Below are 21,436 nucleotides of genomic sequence, written 5' to 3'. Positions count from 1 at the left end.
GTTGTAGAAGACCCGTAGGTGCCACATGAGGAGTCTTGTAACGAGCACATACAACGCAAGAGAGAACATAGTCCTTTGTATCCTTCAGGCAAGTTAGCCACCAGAAGAATCGGCTCAGGAACTCTTGTGTCTTCTGTACCCCCTGTGACCAGCCAACTTGGAGTCATGTACCAACTTGAGGATCTGCAGACGGACAGCCTCAGGGACGTAGATACGTCGATCTCTGAACCACATGCCACCCTTAAAGACAAGATTAATATCCACAGGTGGGTTGGCCAGAAATACATCACCTTCATAGGCCTCCCTGCACTCCTTCCACAAGTCCTGATCGTGGATAACTCCGATGAAATTGGCATCAGATAGAATGGTCTTGGACGGGGCTCCAGGTACGGAATTCGCAGCATGGATTCGAGATAAAGCATCAGCCTTCCTATTACGAGAACCTGGACGGTACGAGATAACAAAGTTAATTTGATTTAAAAATAAGTTCCAACGAGCCTGAAGAGGAGAAAGACATCTAGCGGATCTGAGGAAAAGTAGATTGCGATGGTCAGTAAGCACTATGATCTGTTGTGCAGCTCCTTGCCGATGATGCCTCCATTCTTTGAAAGCCGCAATAATAGCCAGCAATTCCTTGTCTCCCACGTCGTAATTCTTCTCTGCTGAGGTTAGTCTATGGGAAAAGAAAGCACAAGGATGTAGCAGACCCTTCTCTCCAGTTCTTTGGGAGAGAATAGCCCCCAAAGCATTATCAGAAGCGTCCACCTCCACAATGAAAGAAAGTGTTGGATCTAGGTGTATCAACAGCGGTGCTGATGTGAAACCGATCTTAAGCCGATCAAAAGTTTCATGAGCCTGTGATGACCACTTAAAGGGCTTTTCCTTCTTTGTCAAGGAAGTAATGGGACGGACAATATCAGAAAAATTTCTAATGAAGCGTCTGTAGAAATTTGCAAAACCAATAAAACGTTGGGCCTCCTTAACGTTCTTGGGTACCGGCCAGTCAAGGATAGCCTGAATCTTACCAGATTCCATGTTCAGCCCCTGGGGAAAGATGATATAACCTAAGAACTGTATCTGAGAACGATGGAACTCGCATTTCTCCATCTTAATATACAGATGGTTCTCTTTCAGATGTCTTAAAACAGTTTTGACATGTTCTTCATGTTCCTGTAGAGAGTCAGAAAAGATTAGTATATCGTCCAAATAGATCACTACAAACTGGTCCAACAAATCACTGAAAATGTCAGTCTTGTGATGCCGGAGGGCATCACAAGAGATTCAAAGTGTCCATACCGGCATGAGAATGCTGTCTTCCACTCATCCCCTGGATGAATACGCACCAAATTATAAGCCCCACGAAGATCCAGCTTAGAGAACACCTTAGCATGGCAGACTCTTTCCAGTAATTCGGGAATCAGAGGCAAAGGGTAACGGTTTTGTACGGTTACCTTATTGAGTTCCTGATAGTCAACACAGGGTCTCGGGATTCCATACTTATTCTTTACAAAAAAATAGGTGCCACTGCTGGTGAGGAAGAAGGACGTATGAAGCCTTTGGCCAGATTTTCATCAATATACTCCTTTAAGGCTTAAAGCTCAGGTGCCGCCAAAAGGTATACGTTACCAAAAGGAATAGCTGCCCCAGGAAGCAACTCAATGGGACAGTCATAATGCCTGTGTAAAGGAAGCTGATCTGCATTCTTCTTGTCACAGATGTCAGAGAACTCTTTATATGCTGGAGGTAAAGAAAATACCTGTACATGTGGTTCCGTAGCCGTGGACTCAGGGACAGCTTCTGTTAACGCTGAGTTGCTCCTTGTTGGGAAGATAATCTCCTTGGTCTCCCAGTTGATAATTGGGTTCTGAGAACGCAACCAAGGAATGCCTAAAATCACAGGAAAATGAGGAGAAGAAATTAGCAAGAAAGAAAGTTGCTCCTGATGACTAGGCTCCAACAAAATTTCAAGGGGTACGGTCTCCTGATCCACAGGCCCAGAGATTAAAGGTGACCCATCCACTGTTTCAGTGGTAATTAGAGAGGCTCTTTGCTGAATTTCAATACCATGTTCCTTGGCAAATGCGATATCCATGAAATTGCCACCTGCACCAGAGTCAATCATAGCTGCACTGGAAATCCACTGTCCTGAACACAGTATCTTAATAGGAAGAGAACAGTGAGAGTTCTTTTCCTTAAGCTCCTTGGGGGTGAAGTCATAGAAAGTGAATGGAATACAGCGTTTAAAGGCAGGCTACATTCAGAGATGTCAGATTCATCATCACAGTTGTCATACTCCCCTACTGCTGCTAGCACCTTGTTAGGCTGTCTAGGACACTTAGGACAATTGATCAAGAAGTGGTCAGACTGGCCACAGTAGAATCATATACTTTCACGAAGGCAATGCTCCCGGCACTCATTGATCTCATGCCTCTGAATGGAATCAATTTGCATGGGCACCTCCTCCACCTCCCGAGATGTTTTACCTGCAGGCTCTTTGGAAGGTAAATGTTAGAAATACGGTTATATGCAGCAAACTTCTCCTGCCTACGCTCAGTAAGGCGAATGTCAATGTCTATGGGCACACAATGCTGTATAAATGTCTATAGCTCTTGTGGTGACTCAGAGCAAGCTAGTTCATCTTTTACAATACTAGACAGACACCTTTTAAAAATAGGCAATTGTGCATAACTGTCCCAATTGGTATCAACCGCTAATCTCCTGAATTTAGTAGCATACTCAATAACTAGTGTTGAGCGATACCGTCCGATACTTGAAAGTATCGGTATCGGATAGTATCGGCCGATTCCCGAAAAATATCGGATATCGCCGATACCGATACCCGATACCAATGCATTTCAATGGGACGCAAAGTATTGGAATGGTTCCCAGGGTCTGAAGGAGAGGAAACTCTCCTTCAGGCCCTGGGATCCATATTCATGTGTAAAATAAAGAATTAAAATAAAAAATATGGATATACTCACCTCTCCGGTGGCCCCTGGATCTTACCGCTGTAACCGGGAGCCTCCGTTCCTAAGAATGAGCACGTGAAGGGCCTTCGATGACGTCGCGGCTTCTGATTGGTCGCGTGACCGCTCATGTGACCGCTCAGGCGACCAATCAGAAGCCGCGACGTCAGCCGCGATGTCATCGAAGGTCCTTCACGGGCTCATTTTTAGGAACGGAGGCTCCCGGTTACAGCGGTAAGGTCCAGGGGCCGCCAGAGAGGTGAGTATATGGATATATATGGATATACTCACCTCTCCGGCGGCCCCTGGACCTTACCGCTGTAACCGGGAGCCTCCGTTCCTAAGAATGAGCCCGTGAAGGACCTTCGATGACATCGCGGCTGACGTCGCGGCTTCTGATTGGTCGCGTGAGCAGTCACATGATCGTTCACGCGACCAATCAGAAGCCGCGACGTCATCGAAGGCCCTTCACGCGCTCATTCTTAGGAACGGAGGCTCCCGGTTACAGCGGTAAGATCCAAGGGCCACCGGAGACGTGAGTATATCCATATTTTTTATTTTAATTCTTTATTTTACACATGAATATGGTTCCGATACCGATTCCCGATACCACAAAAGTATCGGAACTCGGTATCGGAATTCCGATACCGCAAGTATCGGCCGATACCCGATACTTGCGGTATCGGAATGCTCAACACTATCAATAACAGAACGTTTTGCCTGGTATAAAGACAATAAAGCAGATTCAGCGGGTGGACGGCAATTAGGATCATCAAACATTAATGGCATAGCAGCCAAGAAATCATCCAAGTTATTTAACCGTGGGTTACGAGACTCAATCATCGGATTCGCCCAGGCAAGCGCTCGTGCGGTCAGCAGCATTATTACACACAATACTTTGGATCTATCATTAGGAAAAAGGTCAGCATGCACATCAAAATATAGCATACATTGATTCACAAAGCCAAGAAATTTGTCGCGATCACCATTAAATCTGAATGGGGCAACTTAGGTGGGCTAGCTGGTGGTGGTTGCCCAGAGGGAAAAGTTGCTTGTGCAGCTATTTGCGTGCTTATGTCCTGAAAAGCCCGTCCATACTGGGACTCTATGCCAGCAAGTTTGTTTTCCTGGGCTGCCATGCGGGTGCTTAAGTCCTGCAAAGTCTGTCCAAACACTTGCTGATTGAGTTCAAAGCTTCCAAACTTCTTTTGCAGACCTTCCACATCTTTCTGCAGTGATCTAATTATGGAAAACACCTGCTCTAGTGTGCTTTCTGCAGTCATTGTTCCAGCAGTCTCCTTTTTTTAGGCTAGAGTATCCTGTAATGATTATAGGGGATAACTCAGGAGACTCTTTGCGTGGAACAAGACAACTACAGGACACAGTTTTATAAGTGGTAAAGTCTATATTATCACACGGTGATTCAAACAGGTGCAGAGAGAAACTCAAGTCCACAACACTTGGTGCAAATATCAAATGCAGCTCAGCAGTCTATAGGAAACTTCAGAGGAAAATGCAATCACGCAGAAAGTCTATGAAGCACAATTATTCTTGAGGATATATTGACACGTATAAGTCCTTGCTTAGTCCACAACACAGATAGATATGCTTATGAGGCAGTTCAAATAATATCTTAGCTCAACCAGGAAGGTCTGGGTAATAGTCTCAGGTTCTTGCAGAGCAGAAACAGCTTACATGTCCAGCAAATGCAGATGGAAGCAAACACGAGCAGCAAATGAAGGAGGATTACTGGAACTGGTGTATGCAGCAGGAACTCAGAGCAGAGTAGCAGGATCACCACACAGGTTCACAGGAGCAGGTATATAGCCAGGGAGTCACCAGAGGTCAGGAGCTGGATGCAAGGCAGAATACTCTAGCACAGACTGAAGGCTGGGTTGGAGTTTTATAGCAGGAAGACACAGTGTACCTGAGACCAAAGACGCCATCTTGGAAAAGGGCAGTAATGCACAAAAAGGTAATAAAATATGTTCAGAGTCCTGACAGACCCTTGACGTGGGTTGCCAGCTTAAGTATTGTGGCCATAATATCAACCAATACCTTGCATACATTGTTATGTTTTTGTGCACGTTATATATTTTTTCAGGGTGCAGCTGGGCCCTAGATGGCTTTGTAAACTGTGGCCTCTGTTCACACAGGATGCATTATGGTTAGCCCGCTATATAGCATCATTAATAGGCTTTGAAACACATGCTCTGCATTTCTGTGTGAACACGCCACATACAGATTATTTGTTTGCACAGGTGTACCAAGCGGCCAATCCCTGATTGTAGGCTGGCTGCCTTATCGGTATTATTGCACCTGTGTATCTGCCATCTTAATTTGGGTTCGCTGCACCTTGGTTAGTGCAATTGTTTGGAGGCCCTGAGCAGGCAAGCATCTCTGCCTGTGTACTGGTTTTTTTTTGCTCCATATGTGACATGTAGTGTTGAGTGATACCGTCCGATACTTAAAAGTATCGGTATCAGAAAGTATCGGCCGATACCGGCAAAGTATCGGATCTAATCCGATACCAATACCCGATACCAATACAAGTCAATGGGACACCAAGTATCGGACGGTATCCTGTATGGTTCCCAGGGTCTGAAGGAGAGGTGTTATGACCCCAATGGCGAGGGTCTCAGAGGAACGTGGAAGTCTGCAGAATACAAAAATTCAGCTCATAGGGCAGTGGTAACTGGGTTGACCATATATCTACTCCTAACGCCAACACTAGAAGTAGCCGGGGATCATTCCTACGTTGATTCTAGATGACACGCGCCAGCCGGAGAATCTAGCTACCCCTAGTAGAGGAAAATAAAAGACCTTTCTTGCCTCCAGAGAAGGGGACCCCAAAGCTGGATAGAAGCCCCCCAGAAATAATAACGGTGAGGTAAGAGGAAATGACAAACACAGAAATGAACCAGGTTTAGCACAGAGAGGCCCGCTTACTGATAGCAGAATAAAGAAAGGTAACTTATATGGTCAACAAAAACCCTATCAAAATCCACACTGGAAATTCAGGAACCCCCGAACCGTCTAACGGTCCGGGGGGAGAACACCAGCCCCCTAGAGCTTCCAGCAAAGGTCAGGATATAGATTTGGAACAAGCTGGACAAAAATACAAAACCAAAACAAATAGCAAAAAGCAAAATGCAGACTTAGCTGATATAACTGGAACCAGGATCAGTAGACAAGAGCACAGCAGACTAGCTCTGATAACTACGTTGCCAGGCATTGAACTGAAGGTCTAGGGAGCTTATATAGCAACACCCCTAACTAACGACCCAGGTGCGGATAAAAGGAATGACAGAGAAACCAGAGTCAAAAAACTAGTAACCACTAGAGGGAGCAAAAAGCAAATTCACAACAGTACCCCCCCCTTAGTGAGGGGTCACCGAACCCTCACCACGACCACCAGGGCGATCAGGATGAGCGGCATGAAAGGCACGAACTAAATCGGCCGCATGAACATCAGAGGCGACCACCCAGGAATTATCCTCCTGACCATAGCCCTTCCACTTGACCAGGTACTGAAGCCTCCGCCTGGAGAGGCGAGAATCCAAGATCTTCTCCACCACGTACTCCAACTCGCCCTCAACCAACACCGGAGCAGGAGGCTCAGCAGAAGGAACTACAGGCACAATGTACCGCCGCAACAAGGACCTATGAAATACATTGTGAATAGCAAACGACACAGGAAGATCCAGACGAAAAGATACCGGATTAAGGATTTCCAATATCTTGTAAGGCCCAATAAAACGAGGCTTAAACTTGGGAGAGGAGACCTTCATAGGATCAAAGCGGGAAGAAAGCCATACCAAATCCCCAACGCGTAGTCGGGGACCCACACCGCGGCGGCGGTTGGCAAAGCGCTGAGCCCTCTCCTGTGACAACTTCAAGTTGTCCACCACATGATTCCAAATCCGCTGCAACCTATCTACCACAGAATCCACCCCAGGACAGTCAGAAGGCTCCACATGACCCGAAGAAAAGCGAGGATGGAAACCAGAGTTGCAGAAAAAAGGCGAAACCAAGGTGGCGGAACTAGCCCGATTATTAAGGGCAAACTCAGCCAACGGCAAGAATGTCACCCAATCGTCCTGATCAGCAGAGACAAAACACCTCAAATAAGCCTCCAAAGTCTGATTGGTTCGCTCCGTCTGTCCATTAGTCTGAGGATGGAAAGCAGACGAAAACGACAAATCAATGCCCATCCTACTACAAAAGGATCGCCAGAACCTGGAAACGAACTGGGATCCTCTGTCTGACACAATATTCTCAGGGATGCCATGCAAACGAACCACGTTCTGGAAAAACACAGGAACCAGATCGGAAGAGGAAGGCAGCTTAGGCAAAGGAACCAAATGGACCATCTTGGAGAAGCGATCACATATCACCCAGATAACGGACATGCCCTGAGATAGCGGAAGATCAGAAATGAAATCCATGGAGATATGTGTCCAAGGTCTCTTCGGGACAGGCAAGGGCAAGAGCAAACCGCTGGCACGAGAACAGCAAGGCTTAGCTCGAGCACAAGTCCCACAGGACTGCACAAATGACCGCACATCCCTTGACAAGGAAGGCCACCAAAAGGACCTGGCCACCAGATCTCTGGTGCCAAAAATTCCCGGGTGACCTGCCAACACCGAGGAATGAACCTCGGAAATGACTCTGCTGGTCCATTTATCCGGGACAAACAGTCTGTCAGGTGGACAAGACTCAGGCCTATCAGCCTGAAATCTCTGCAACACACGTCGCAGATCCGGAGAAATAGCTGACAAGATAACTCCATCTTTAAGAATACCAACAGGATCAGCGACTCCAGGAGCATCAGGCACAAAGCTCCTAGAAAGAGCATCGGCCTTCACATTCTTTGAACCTGGTAAATACGAGACAACAAAATCAAAGCGGGAGAAAAACAATGACCAGCGGGCCTGTCTCGGATTAAGGCGTTTAGCAGACTCGAGATACATCAGATTTTTGTGATCAGTCAAGACCACCACACGATGCTTAGCACCCTCGAGCCAATGACGCCACTCCTCAAATGCCCATTTCATGGCCAACAACTCCCGATTGCCCACATCATAATTTCGCTCGGCAGGCGAAAACTTCCTGGAGAAAAAGGCACAAGGTTTCATAACAGAGCAACCAGGGCCTCTCTGCGACAAAACGGCCCCTGCTCCAATCTCTGAAGCATCCACCTCAACCTGAAAGGGAAGTGAGACATCGGGCTGGCACAAAACAGGCGCCGAAGTAAACCGGCGCTTCAACTCCTGGAAAGCCTCCACGGCAGCAGGAGCCCAGTTAGCTACATCGGAGCCCTTCTTGGTCATATCCGTCAAAGGTTTCACAATGCTAGAAAAATTAGCGATAAAACGACGGTAGAAGTTAGCGAAACCCAAGAACTTCTGAAGACTCTTAACCGACGAGGGCTGAGTCCAATCAAGAATAGCTCGGACCTTGACTGGGTCCATCTCCACAGCAGAAGGGGAAAAAATGAACCCCAAAAAGGGAACCTTCTGTACACCAAAGAGACACTTTAAGCCCTTGACAAACAAAGAATTTTCACGCAAAATTTTAAAGACCAACCTGACCTGCTCCACATGCGAATCCCAATCATCAGAAAAAACCAAAATATCATCCAGATAAACAATCAAAAATTTATCCAGATACTTCCGGAAAATGTCATGCATAAAGGACTGAAAAACTGAAGGCGCATTGGAGAGCCCAAAAGGCATCACCAAGTACTCAAAATGACCTTCGGGCGTATTGAATGCGGTTTTCCATTCATCACCTTGCTTAATGCGCACAAGGTTGTACGCACCACGAAGGTCTATCTTGGTGAACCACTTGGCACCTTTAATCCGGGCAAACAAGTCAGACAACAGCGGTAAAGGATACTGAAATTTGACAGTGATCTTATTTAAAAGCCGATAATCAATACAAGGTCTCAAAGATCCGTCCTTTTTTGCCACAAAAAAGAATCCCGCACCAAGGGGGGAAGAAGACGGACGAATATGTCCTTTCTCCAGAGACTCCTTGATATATGAACGCATAGCGGTATGTTCAGGTACCGACAGATTAAACAGTCTTCCCTTAGGAAATTTACTGCCTGGGATCAAATCTATAGCACAGTCACAGTCCCTATGAGGAGGCAGTGCACTGGACTCAGACTCACTGAAGACATCCTGATAATCAGACAAATACTCCGGAACTTCCGAAGGCGTAGAAGAAGCAATAGACACAGGCAGGGAATCCCCATGAATACCACGACAGCCCCAACTTGAGACTGACATAGCCTTCCAGTCCAGGACTGGATTATGGGTCTGTAACCATGTCAGCCCTAAAACAACCAAATCATGCATTTTATGTAAAACCAGGAAACGTATCACCTCGCGGTGTTCAGGAGTCATGCACATGGTAACCTGTGTCCAATACTGCGGTTTATTTGCTGCCAATGGCGTAGCATCAATACCCCTAAGAGGAATAGGATTTTCTAATGGTTCAAGAGTAAAACCACAGTGCTTAGCAAATGACAGATCCATAAGACTCAGGGCAGCACCTGAATCTACAAACGCCATGACAGGATAAGACGACAGTGAGCAAATCAAAGTTACAGACAGAATAAATTTAGGTTGCAAATTACCAACGGTGACAGGACTAACAACCTTAGCTATACGTTTAGAGCATGCTGAGATAACATGTGTAGAATCACCACAGTAGTAGCACAAGCCATTCCGGCGTCTATGAATTTTCCGCTCATTTCTAGTCAGGATTCTATCACATTGCATTAAATCAGGTGTCTGTTCAGACAACACCATGAGGGAATTTGCGGTTTTTCTATCACATTGCACCGAATTAGGTGTCTGTTCAGACAACACCATGAGGGAATTTGCGGTTTTGCGCTCCCGCAACCACCGGTCAATTTGAATAGCCAGTGCCATAGTATCATTGAGACCTGTGGGAATGGGAAAACCCACCATAACATTCTTAATGGCTTCAGAAAGGCCATTTCTAAAATTAGCGGCCAGTGCACACTCGTTCCAATGTGTCAGCACGGACCATTTCCGAAATTTTTGGCAATACACTTCAGCCTCGTCCTGCCCCTGAGACATAGCCAGCAAGGCCTTTTCTGCCTGAATCTCAAGATTGGGTTCCTCATAAAGTAAACCGAGCGCCAGAAAAAACGCATCAATATCAGCCAATGCCGGATCTCCTGGCGCCAGCGAAAAAGCCCAATCCTGAGGGTCGCCCCGTAAGAACGAAATAACTATTTTTACTTGCTGAGCAGAGTCTCCAGATGAACAGGGTCTCAGGGACAAAAACAATTTACAATTATTCACAAAATTCCTAAACTTAAACCTGTCTCCGGAAAATAGTTCAGGAATCGGTATTTTAGGTTCTGACCTAGGATTTCTGATAACATAGTCTTGTATGCCCTGCACACGAGTAGCCAGCTGGTCCACACTTGTAATCAAGGTCTGGACATTCATGTCTGCAGCAAGCATAGCCACTCTGAGGTAAAGGGGAAGAAGAAAGAAAAAAAAAAAAAAAAAACTCAGAATCTTCTTTCTTATAATCCCTCTTCTGCAATGCATTAAACATTTAATACTGGCCTGGCAAACTGTTATGACCCCAATGGCGAGGGTCTCAGAGGAACGTGGAAGTCTGCAGAATACAAAAATTCAGCTCATAGGGCAGTGGTAACTGGGTTGACCATATATCTACTCCTAACGCCAACACTAGAAGTAGCCGGGGATCATTCCTACGTTGATTCTAGATGACACGCGCCAGCCGGAGAATCTAGCTACCCCTAGTAGAGGAAAATAAAAGACCTTTCTTGCCTCCAGAGAAGGGGACCCCAAAGCTGGATAGAAGCCCCCCACAAATAATAACGGTGAGGTAAGAGGAAATGACAAACACAGAAATGAACCAGGTTTAGCACAGAGAGGCCCGCTTACTGATAGCAGAATAAAGAAAGGTAACTTATATGGTCAACAAAAACCCTATCAAAATCCACACTGGAAATTCAGGAACCCCCGAACCGTCTAACGGTCCGGGGGGAGAACACCAGCCCCCTAGAGCTTCCAGCAAAGGTCAGGATATAGATTTGGAACAAGCTGGACAAAAATACAAAACCAAAACAAATAGCAAAAAGCAAAATGCAGACTTAGCTGATATAACTGGAACCAGGATCAGTAGACAAGAGCACAGCAGACTAGCTCTGATAACTACGTTGCCAGGCATTGAACTGAAGGTCTAGGGAGCTTATATAGCAACACCCCTAACTAACGACCCAGGTGCGGATAAAAGGAATGACAGAAAAACCAGAGTCAAAAAACTAGTAACCACTAGAGGGAGCAAAAAGCAAATTCACAACAGAGAGGAAACTCTCCTTCAGGCCCTGGGATCCATATCAATGTGTAAAAGAAAGAATTAAAATAAAAAATAGGGATATACTCACCCTCTGACGCGCCCTGGACTTTACCGCCGTAACCGGGAGCCGTTGTACCTAAGAATGCGCGCTTGAAGGGCCTTAGATGACGTCACGGCACTCTGATTGGTCCGTAGCGGTCGCGTGACCGCTACACGACCAATCACAAAGCCGTGACATCACCTAAGGTCTTTCAAGCGCTTGAAATACCTTAGAAGACGTCCGCAGCTTCTGATTGGTCGCGTAGCGGTCGCGTGACCGCTACGCGACCAATCACAAAGCCGTGACGTCACCTAAGGTCTTTCAAGCGCTTGAAACACCTTAGGTGACGTCACGGCTTTGTGATTGGTCGCGTAGCGGTCACGCGACTGCTACGGACCAATCAGAGCGCCGTGACGTCATCTAAGCCCCTTCAAGCGCGCATTCTTAGGTACAACGGCTGCCGGTTACGGCGGTAAATTCCAGGGGCCGCCGGAGAGGTGAGTATATCCCTATTTTTTATTTTAATTCTTTCTTTTACACATTGATATTAATCCCGATACCGATTCCCAATACCACAAAAGTATCGGATCTCGGTATCGGAATTCCGATACCGCAAGTATTGGCCGATACCCGATACTTGCGGTATCGGAATGCTCAACACTAGTGACATGGCATCTGCTAATTATTCCAGCAAATTTTATTTTCAAAAAGTGAAATGGCATTCCTTCCCTTCCGAGCCCTGCAGTGTGCACAAACAGTAGATTTCCAAAACATATGGGGTATCGGCATGCTCAGGAGAAATATCACAACACATTTTATGGTCCATTTTCTCCTGTTACCCTTGCAAAAGTAAAATAATAGGCTGAAAGGAACATTTTTGTGAAAGAAAACTAAATGTTTATTTTTTCCTTCGACATTCCAAAAATTCCTGTGAATCACCTGAAAGGATAATAAACTTCTTGAATGTGGTTTTGAGCACCTTGAGAAGTGCAGTTTTTATAATGTTGTCACTTTTGGGTATTTTCTGTCATATAGGCCCCTCAAAATCACTTCAAATGTGATGTGGTACCTAAAAAAATGGTTTTGCAAATTTTGTTGTAAAAATTAGAAACTGCTGGTCAACTTTTAACCCTTATAACTTCCTAACAAAAAAAATATGTTTCAAAAATTGTGCTGATGTAGACACGTGGGAAATATTATTTATTAACTATTTTGTGTGATATGACTCTCTGACTTAAGGGCATAAAAATCAAAAGTTTGAAAATTGCAAAATTTTCGCCAAATTTCCTTTTTTTCACAAAGTCATATCAAAGAAATGTTTCCCACTATTAACAAGTACAATATGTCATAAGAAAACATTCTCGGAATCAGTGAGATCCATAGAAGCGTTCCAGAGTTATGACCTAATAAAATGACAGTGGTCAGAATTGTAAAAATGGGCCTGGGCAGGAAGGTGAAAACAGGCTTCGAAGTGAAGGGGTTAAAATGGGGATAAAATTGCTATAAAATTTCCCCTTTCTTCTGATCACTGTGGTTTCCAATGGTTTGGTTCCACAGATCAATAAATTGTCACCTACCTAACGTGAATCAGTGATAATTGGTTTTCACCAAAAGGCAACTTTAATGTAAACTACCTTAATTGTACATCCCAGTGATGGCATGCGCACAGTAGATGTACAGTTGCCTCCTGTGTTTTACAGTCGATGCTCCACTCTAACGGGAATAGCGGCTAACAGGTATTTACAAATAGCTGTAGGGTGGGTCCCTAGAGTCAGTTCCTCAACAGGCATAAGTGCATATACATATTTGAAGACATAGTCTTAAAAAAATATATAAACAGACAAAAACATACACAGCTATTCACATTGACATGCAAAGATATCCACATTATACATGCACACACACGCATTAGAAAAATGTATAACCTAGGGAAACTGGCAACAGCCTCGCTAATCTTCCCCAGCTTGTCTCCCATCCAGATCTTCTGACATGTGGCTGTGCAGAACACACTGATTGACAACCATCATTTTGACATGACCGCAGCGTGCACAGTGCACTATGTGGCTGTGTCTGCTAGTAGTGAAGTGGCCGGGCCAGCAATGCGCATTTAATTGTGCTTGTGTGTCAGCCCGGCAGCGTCACTGCAAGTTGACCCAGCCGCACAGTTCACTGTGTATGGCCGTGTCAATTAAAGTAACAGCCGTAAAACGGCACCAAAAAGATGGCCCTACACAGCTGCTAGGGGACTAGCCAAGGCCCCAACAATGAGTGAGCCCCCTTTTGTCCCGGCACCGGAACTTGCTCAGGTGTGTTGGGTGGTGATACCAGCCCTGCTGTACATGCACATGCACAGGACTATCTAGTGCCTCATTAGAGACAGAAATCCCAGCTTAGTCTGAGAAGATGATTCAGAGCTCGCCTGTCGAGATATGAAGATTTCGACAATGGCCACAGGGGCTAGTGACGTGTGCAGACTCTGTAGAGGTGAGCAGTAAGTTGAGCATAGTTTTCATTTTTTAACCTCTTGATGGTCTTTTAGAACCATCTGCCATTATTCTGCATAATCTGCATCTGCACAAAAAATCTGCATTTTGGTAAATGCCGATTTTTGTCAAATTTGAGTAGAACTCGGTTTCACATGGACAGGACTTGTATGGGTACCAGTCATACAGATGCTTTTAGTACACTATTCTTATATCCTATTTTTCTCACCTGTACTTCTAGTTCAGCTGCCTAGCACTCAATAAAACAACCATACATGAACAGATACCCAATTCATTCTAACACAACAGGGCCTGGCCGCATCCTGCTGGAGATGAAAAAAATATAGACATTATTTGATATTTTGTCCAAAATACTAAAGTTTTCAACCCAACCCATGTCAATGGTCCTCATTATCTTGCAAAGTTCTTTAACTGAAATTAAAAGATTTTATATATCAACCAGCCAAATATTAATTTAGCTGAATCTGCAAAGTGTAAGTCTCACAAGCAGAATAAAGCAAAACAAACTATAAGAACAGATCATTATGCAATTTTTTCAAATACTGTTAGTGAGTTTGACAATAACAGTTCCAATAACTTATAAACTTACCCACACACTCATGTGCATTGCTTGGTGTTGCTCTTTGCCAAGGCCTGTCATAAAAAAAAGGCTTGCAGGCATCACATTCTGGGCCAATGGTATTATGCTGGCAGTCACATATCAATCCTTCTTTACTTGCTGTACACCGTGATGCATGACCATTACATTTACATCTTCCTCCAACCTGGAATTCAGAAACACCATAGAAAGCAGTCTTTTTTCGAATTCCAAATTTCTTTCCGTGATGAAGTCGATTGAATACCACACGTATATCTGTAGCTGTTACCCAATCTTGTAGGACAGGACTGTATTCAAATCTACGGGCAGAAGGACGACCCGCTAATGGCATAAAAGCTACAAGCCCTTTAGTTAGGGGTTTAACTCCTGTTTGAAAATCAGTACAGGTAGCTTCATGCTGCATGGGTTTTGTAATAGAACTGATGGTTGCCTGGTCATAAACACGACGGCAATGACTAGAGTAAAATTGAAATGGGATCCAAGTCTTTCCGTGGTCCATAGATTTATAGATTGCCATAGAGTCAGGACGAGGAGAACAAAAACGTAAGCTAACATAAACTAGCTCAAATCTCCGTCCAAGACGTAAAGTCAGTGAAACATTCTGTGGATACTTGATACCGCTTTCTGATCTCCAACATGTTTGGGCATCTGTGTCTGTCATGTATGATGGTGGATAGGAAGTTTCAGTCTTCTTCTGATCACATAATTGACATCGTCGTGACGTCACATTAGTAGCATCCAAAAAAAAGCAGAGTTTTTGTGGTATTCGTCCACAAGTGTTGGATGTAATTACCTCTTTTCCAAGAGCAACATTGATAAAGTCCGGGATACAGTACTTTGGCCTTTGTTTCGCATCATAGCATGGGCCATCCTGAGACCCACGGTGTGTTGTAGCTTTATTTGAATTATTCTCCTGACCCTTCGGCAATGGGCACAGCAAGGAGATGATATAAAAAGGAATTAAACCCCACAAAATTCGAGGCATGACAGAGCAATCAAGATCTTGGAAACATTACCTTAGAGAAAAAAAATACAGTATAAATATTGAAAAGTATACACTGGCATTTTGAAATTATATACAATATATAATTTGCACTATCCTATTGAAAATCCTTAAAACCATGGGCAACTATGACAAGGTAACTACTTGATACTCCAAGATAAGCTCGTTGAACATTTCCTTCAATTTATAAAATCTGACCTAAGACCACAAGGGAAGGTTACACCCTTGAAATGAACATTAAAAAGAATCTTCACAGGGAAACCACAAGAGAAACTATTTGTAACTGCCATAAGGGCGCAATTACTGAGGCGTAATAATTTCTGTTCTAATCATCTCTAAAGTGCCTGCTACTGATGTATATGCACAGTACTATTGTTTTTGATCTGCCACTAATTTAAACTAATTAAAAAGCTGATGACATATTGGGCTCTGCCATATCAGCACCACAACTTCCATTAATAACGGAAGTCTTTATTGTGTGACAGATCTATCCTAATCTAGAGTCAAAAAATCAATTATTATAATAGGCTCTATTAAGGATTGTTCATTCTATTGCAAGAATAGCACTACATACACTACCACAAACACCAGAAACCTTTGCTATGAACAATTCCTTGAAAAAGTTCCAACGAGCAGCGAATAGAGAAAAAAAAAGAATAGCTGAAAGATAGTCAAAATGTGTTGTTTTTAGCATCTTTTTGAACATTTTTACATTCTTTAGCAATATCTTTGAGGCCTTTTCTTCATAAAAAACTTGTATTCTACATATACTTTTAAAGCCTTGGTATTTTACGTATTCTTTAAAATTGTATCACTGTTTTAAATATCTGTTATAACAATGTGATGCACACTCTTTACAATGTATTTGGTTCTACAAAGGAATTACATTTTTAACAAATTTAAGATAAAGCTGAAGATAAAACTCAGACTATTAGATGTAAATCTGGAGTTGCATCAAAGTCCCAAAATCTGTCAAAAGAATTTTGCCAACATTGATATAATCATCTGATTTCGATTTGGTTATGTGTCTTCATTTTACAAACCTTTTAGATGTAACAACTCATTTTCACTCTTTTCATTAAGATAAATGTATACATTTCCAATGTCATTAGTATGTATGACATGTAATTACCTATTTTCTAAAGGCGTTGTGAAAATGCCTGGAACATTGTTTGTCTGTCTTTTCCAGTTTACTCCTAATTGTATGCCATTGTCTGTACAGCTAATTTTCTTTGCACCATTTTGCTTTGTTTTTTTTCTCACATCCCTCTCAAGCACAAATAACGTGTATCTTCACATTTTGGTGTGAAATTTACTGGCCCAAAATTAAAGGACTGTTAGTGTGAGAATTCTTATGGAGTAGTGTTCCAAACTCTGCAAACACAATAATGTTATGTGACACCCATGTCAGGAGGAGATCCTGTCTTGTAACAGATCTGCAAGACGCTTTTGCTCATGAAGGGCAGACCTCCTGTCAAACTAATTCAATGTGACAGCACTTGAAAGGAATACTTTAATTATAACATGATAATAATACAGATAATAACAGAAGATGTGCTATATTGGGCTTAGTACCTGGAACTGTAGTTATAGCTCACACTTTTTTGCCAAAATGTATAAATTAGAATATTTTCTTACACTATTTATTGTCAATATATAATCCCTAAAAATATAATTACCAATTTGCTGAATAAATATGAATATTTTATAACATAAATAATTTACTTGTATCAGATTAGCTTTATCGGTTAGCTGAAAAGTATTCTAACACCTAACATGGCAGCAATTACTAGAACACCAAATTCCACAAAGCTGCTGCTCCCCTATTTAAAATACATTCCCACATTATATACATTATTAATTTAATGTAAGCCTCATTTAAATGCTGATATATAGATAGATCCACATTCTAAACACGTTTCATGAGTATACATTAGCCATTAAATTCTTTGCACAATAGATTGTTTTTGCTTCATTCTGATGCTAGAAAGATATAACTTCTGCTCAGTTTATGTCATGCTCTCCATCCAGCGTAACAGACCTGGAACCAACTTTAAAGGCAATTTCTCAGCTTGGCTATCCTGCCTTGTCTGAGAGACGCATAAACAGTGGTGTAACAATCGTGGTCACGGAGGTCACAACACAATTCATACTTGGAGTGGAGGGAGCCTGCCCGAAAAGGTGCCCCAAAAGACCTTGATTTCAACACTATCTACATTCTTGTATTGCAGATAAAGTTGAAAACAGTTGCAGAGCAAGGAGCTGTCGGCTCCCTGCTCCACCACATAATCTGACAAGCCACAAACTGCTTAAGGTCTGTAGCCTGCCAAACATTAGACAGCACGATAATAACACATCATTGAGTTGCCTGCCCAGAACTGACTGCAGGAAGGAAGAACAGAGATGCATCTCTTATCATGGGATTGGCATGAGTTGAGTTTCATTGTATTATATTTTTTAAAGGTACAAAAAGATTATAAAAGTTCTGTTTTATATGAGTCTAACTTTACATTTGCTATTAGTTGGTTTACTTTTTGACATCTTTTTAGGCCACAACATGTTTTAAGTCATACTCTGCTAGCCACTGCCCATTAGCCACAGGTTTTTGCATATACCCTCAGAAAGTCCTGAATGTATAAATACTATCAGGAGCTGGGAAACCAAAAAGTACTATTTGTATACTATATGTGATTATTAAAGATCACTATATGTGTGCTGTATGTAATTATTAAACATTTATAAATTTAATATCCATTTTTCTGATTAGTTTTCATTTTTTTCTATTGAGGCCTAGTTTATGACCTGTTTTCCTTTTCCTTGCTTTTAGTAACATAGAATGTACCTCTCATTTCTGGCAAACTTTTAAGAGAAAATTGTGGTGTATTGTAGTTAGTAAATCTGACCCTATAAGTTTTGAACTCCTTGAAATAAAAAAAAGAAAGTAATGTTCACTGCATCCTAAAAGAAAAGCAGTTCCATTAAATTAACTCTTAGGGTATGAGCACATGATGTCATTTTCATGCATATCCACTTTGAAATCCTTCTGAAAAAGCACTTAAAAATGCTAAAAATATACAATTCAATGGTAAAATGACTTGAGCATATCTTCAGCATTTTTGAGCACTTATTACCACTTCAAGCTTTGAAAGCTACAAATGAGGGTTTAACCCCTTCACCCCCAAGGGTGGTTTGCACGTTAATGACCAGGCCAATTTTTACAATTCTGACCACTGTCCCTTTATGAGGTTATAACTCTGGAGCGCTTCAACTGATCTTGGCGATTCTGACATTGTTTTCTCGTGACATATTGTACTTCATGATAGTGGTAAAAGTTATTTGATATAACTTGCGTTTATTTGAGAAAAAAACAGAAATTTGGCGGAAATTTTGAAAATTTAGCAATTTTCCAACTTTGAATTTTTATGCCCTTAAATCACAGAAATATGTCACACAAAATACTTAATAAGTAACATTTTCCACATGTCTACTTTACATCAGCACAATTTTGGAACCAAAATTTTTTGTTGTTAGGGAGTTATAAGGGTTAAAAGTTGACCAGCAATTTCTCATTTTTACAACACCATTTTTTTTTAGGGACCACATCTCATTTGAAGTCATTTTGAGGGGTCTATATGACAGAAAATAACCAAGTGTGACACCATTCTAAAAACTGCACCCCTCAAGGTGCTCAAAACCACATTCAAAAAGTTTATTAACCCTTCAGGTGTTTCACAGGAATTTTTGGAATGTTTAAATAAAAATGAACATTTAACTTTTTTTCACACAAAATTTATTTCAGCTCCAATTTGTTTTATTTTACCAAGGGTAACAGGAGAAAATGGACCCAAAAAGTTGTTGTACAATTTGCCCTGAGTACGCTGATACTCCATATGTGGGGGTAAACCACTGTTTGGACGCATGGCAGAGCTCGGAAGGAAAGGAGCGCCATTTGACTTTTCAATGCAAAATTGACTGGAATTGAGATGGGACGCCATGTTGCGTTTGGAGAGCCCCTGATGTGCCTAAACATTGAAACCCCCCACAAGTGACACCATTTTGGAAAGTAAACCCCTTAAGGAACTTATCTAGATGTGTGGTGAGCACTTTAACCCACCAAGTGCTTCACAGAAGTTTATAGTGCAGAGCCGTAAAAATAAAAAATCATATTTTTTCACAAAAATGATTTTTCGCCCCAAATTTTTTATTTTCCCAAGGGTAAAAGAAGAAATTAGATCACAAAAGTTGTTGTGCAATTTTTCCTGAGTACGCTGATACCCCATATGTGGGTGTAAACCACTGTTTGGGCGCATAGCAGAGCTCGGAAGGGAAGGCGCGCCATTTGACTTTTCAATGCAAAATTGACTGGAATTAAGATGGGACGTCATGTTGCGTTTGGAGAGCCCCTGATGTGCCTAAACATTAAAACCCCCCACAAGTGACACCATTTTGGAAAGTAGACCCCCTAAGGAACTTATCTAGATGTGTTTTGAGAGCTTTGAACCCCCAAGTGTTTCACTACAGTTTATAACGCAGAACCGTGAAAATAAAAATTCTTTTTTTTTTCACAAATATGATTTTTTAGCCCCCAGTTTTGTATTTTCACAAGGGTAACAGGATAAATTGGACCCCAATAGTTATTGTCCAATTTGTCCTGAGTACGCTGATACCCCATATGTGGGGGGGAACCACTGTTTGGGCGCATGGCAGAGCTCAGAAGGGAATTAGCGCCATTTGGAAAGCAGACTTAGATGGATTGGTCTGCAGGCATCACATTGCATTTGCAGAGCCCCTGATGTACCCAAACAGTAGAAACCCCCACAAGTGACCCCATATTGGAAACTAGACCTCCAAAGGAACTTATCTAGATAAGTTTTGAGAACTTTGAACCCCCAAGTGTTTCACTACAGTTTACAATGCAGAGCCGTGAAAATAAAAAAATATTATTTTTCCCACAAAAATGATTTTTAGCCCCCCAAATTTTTATTTTCCCAAGGATAAAAAGAGAACTTGGACCCCAAAAGTTGTTGTGCAATTTGTCCCAAGTATGCTGATACTCCATATGTTGGAGTAAACACCTGTTTGGGGGCACGGGAGAGCTCGGAATGGAAGGAGCACTGTTTTACTTTTTCAATGCAGAATTGGCTGGAATTGAGATCGGACGCCATGTCACGTTTGGAGATCCCCTGATGTGCCTGAACAGTGGAAACTCCCCAATTCTACCTGAAACCTTTATCCAGCAACACCCCTAACCCTAATCCCAACAGTAACCCTAACCACACCCCTAACCCTGACACACCCCTAATTCTAATCCCGACCCTAATCCCAAACGTAAATGGAATCCAAACTCTAACTTTAGCCCCAACCCTAACCCTAACTTTAGCCCCAACCCTAACCCTAACTTTAGCTCCAACCCTAGCCCCAACCCTAACCCTAGCCCCAACCCTAACCCTAGCCCCAACCCTAGCCCTAACCCTAGCCCTAGCCCTAACCCTAACCCTAACCCTAGCCCTAACCCTAGCCCCAACCCTAACCCTAACCCTAGCCCTAATGGGAAAATGGAAATAAATACATTTTTTTAATTTTATTATTTTTCCCCAGCTAAGGGGGTGATGAAAGGGGGTTTGATTTACTTTTATAGCATTTTTTTATATTGGAATTTTATGATTGGCAGCTGTCACACACTAAAAGACGCTTTATTATAGCAAAAAAGTTTTTGCGTCTCCACATTTTGAGACCTATAATTTTTCCATATTTTGGTCCACAGAGTCATGTGAGGTCTTGTTTTTTGCGGGACGAGTTGTTGTTTTTATTGGTAACATTTCCGGACATGTGACAGTTTTTGATCACTTTTTATTCCGATTTTTGTGAGGCAGAATGACCAAAAAACAGCTATTCATGAATTTCTTTTGGGGGAGGCGTTTATACCGTTCCGCGTTTGGTAAAATTGAT

General features: G+C 42.6%; 1 protein-coding gene across 2 annotated transcripts in view; it reads right to left on the bottom strand.

The window, feature by feature from the left end:
• LOC143764769 (netrin-1-like) overlaps positions 1–21,436 on the bottom strand; it is a 555,816-nt gene that overhangs the window by 172,001 nt on the left and 362,379 nt on the right. For both annotated transcript variants that reach the window (XM_077250713.1, XM_077250714.1), the window contains exon 2: positions 14,476–15,500. In XM_077250713.1, coding sequence (XP_077106828.1) covers positions 14,476–15,469 — 994 coding nt within the window. In that variant the 5' untranslated portion in view covers positions 15,470–15,500. The remainder of the gene's footprint in view (positions 1–14,475; positions 15,501–21,436) is intronic.

This window comes from Ranitomeya variabilis, chromosome 4 (genome assembly GCF_051348905.1).
Source record: "Ranitomeya variabilis isolate aRanVar5 chromosome 4, aRanVar5.hap1, whole genome shotgun sequence".
Classification (NCBI taxonomy): domain Eukaryota; kingdom Metazoa; phylum Chordata; class Amphibia; order Anura; family Dendrobatidae; genus Ranitomeya; species Ranitomeya variabilis.
The sequence above is the reverse complement of the archived record's forward strand: the minus strand, read 5'-3'. Positions and strand labels throughout refer to the sequence as shown.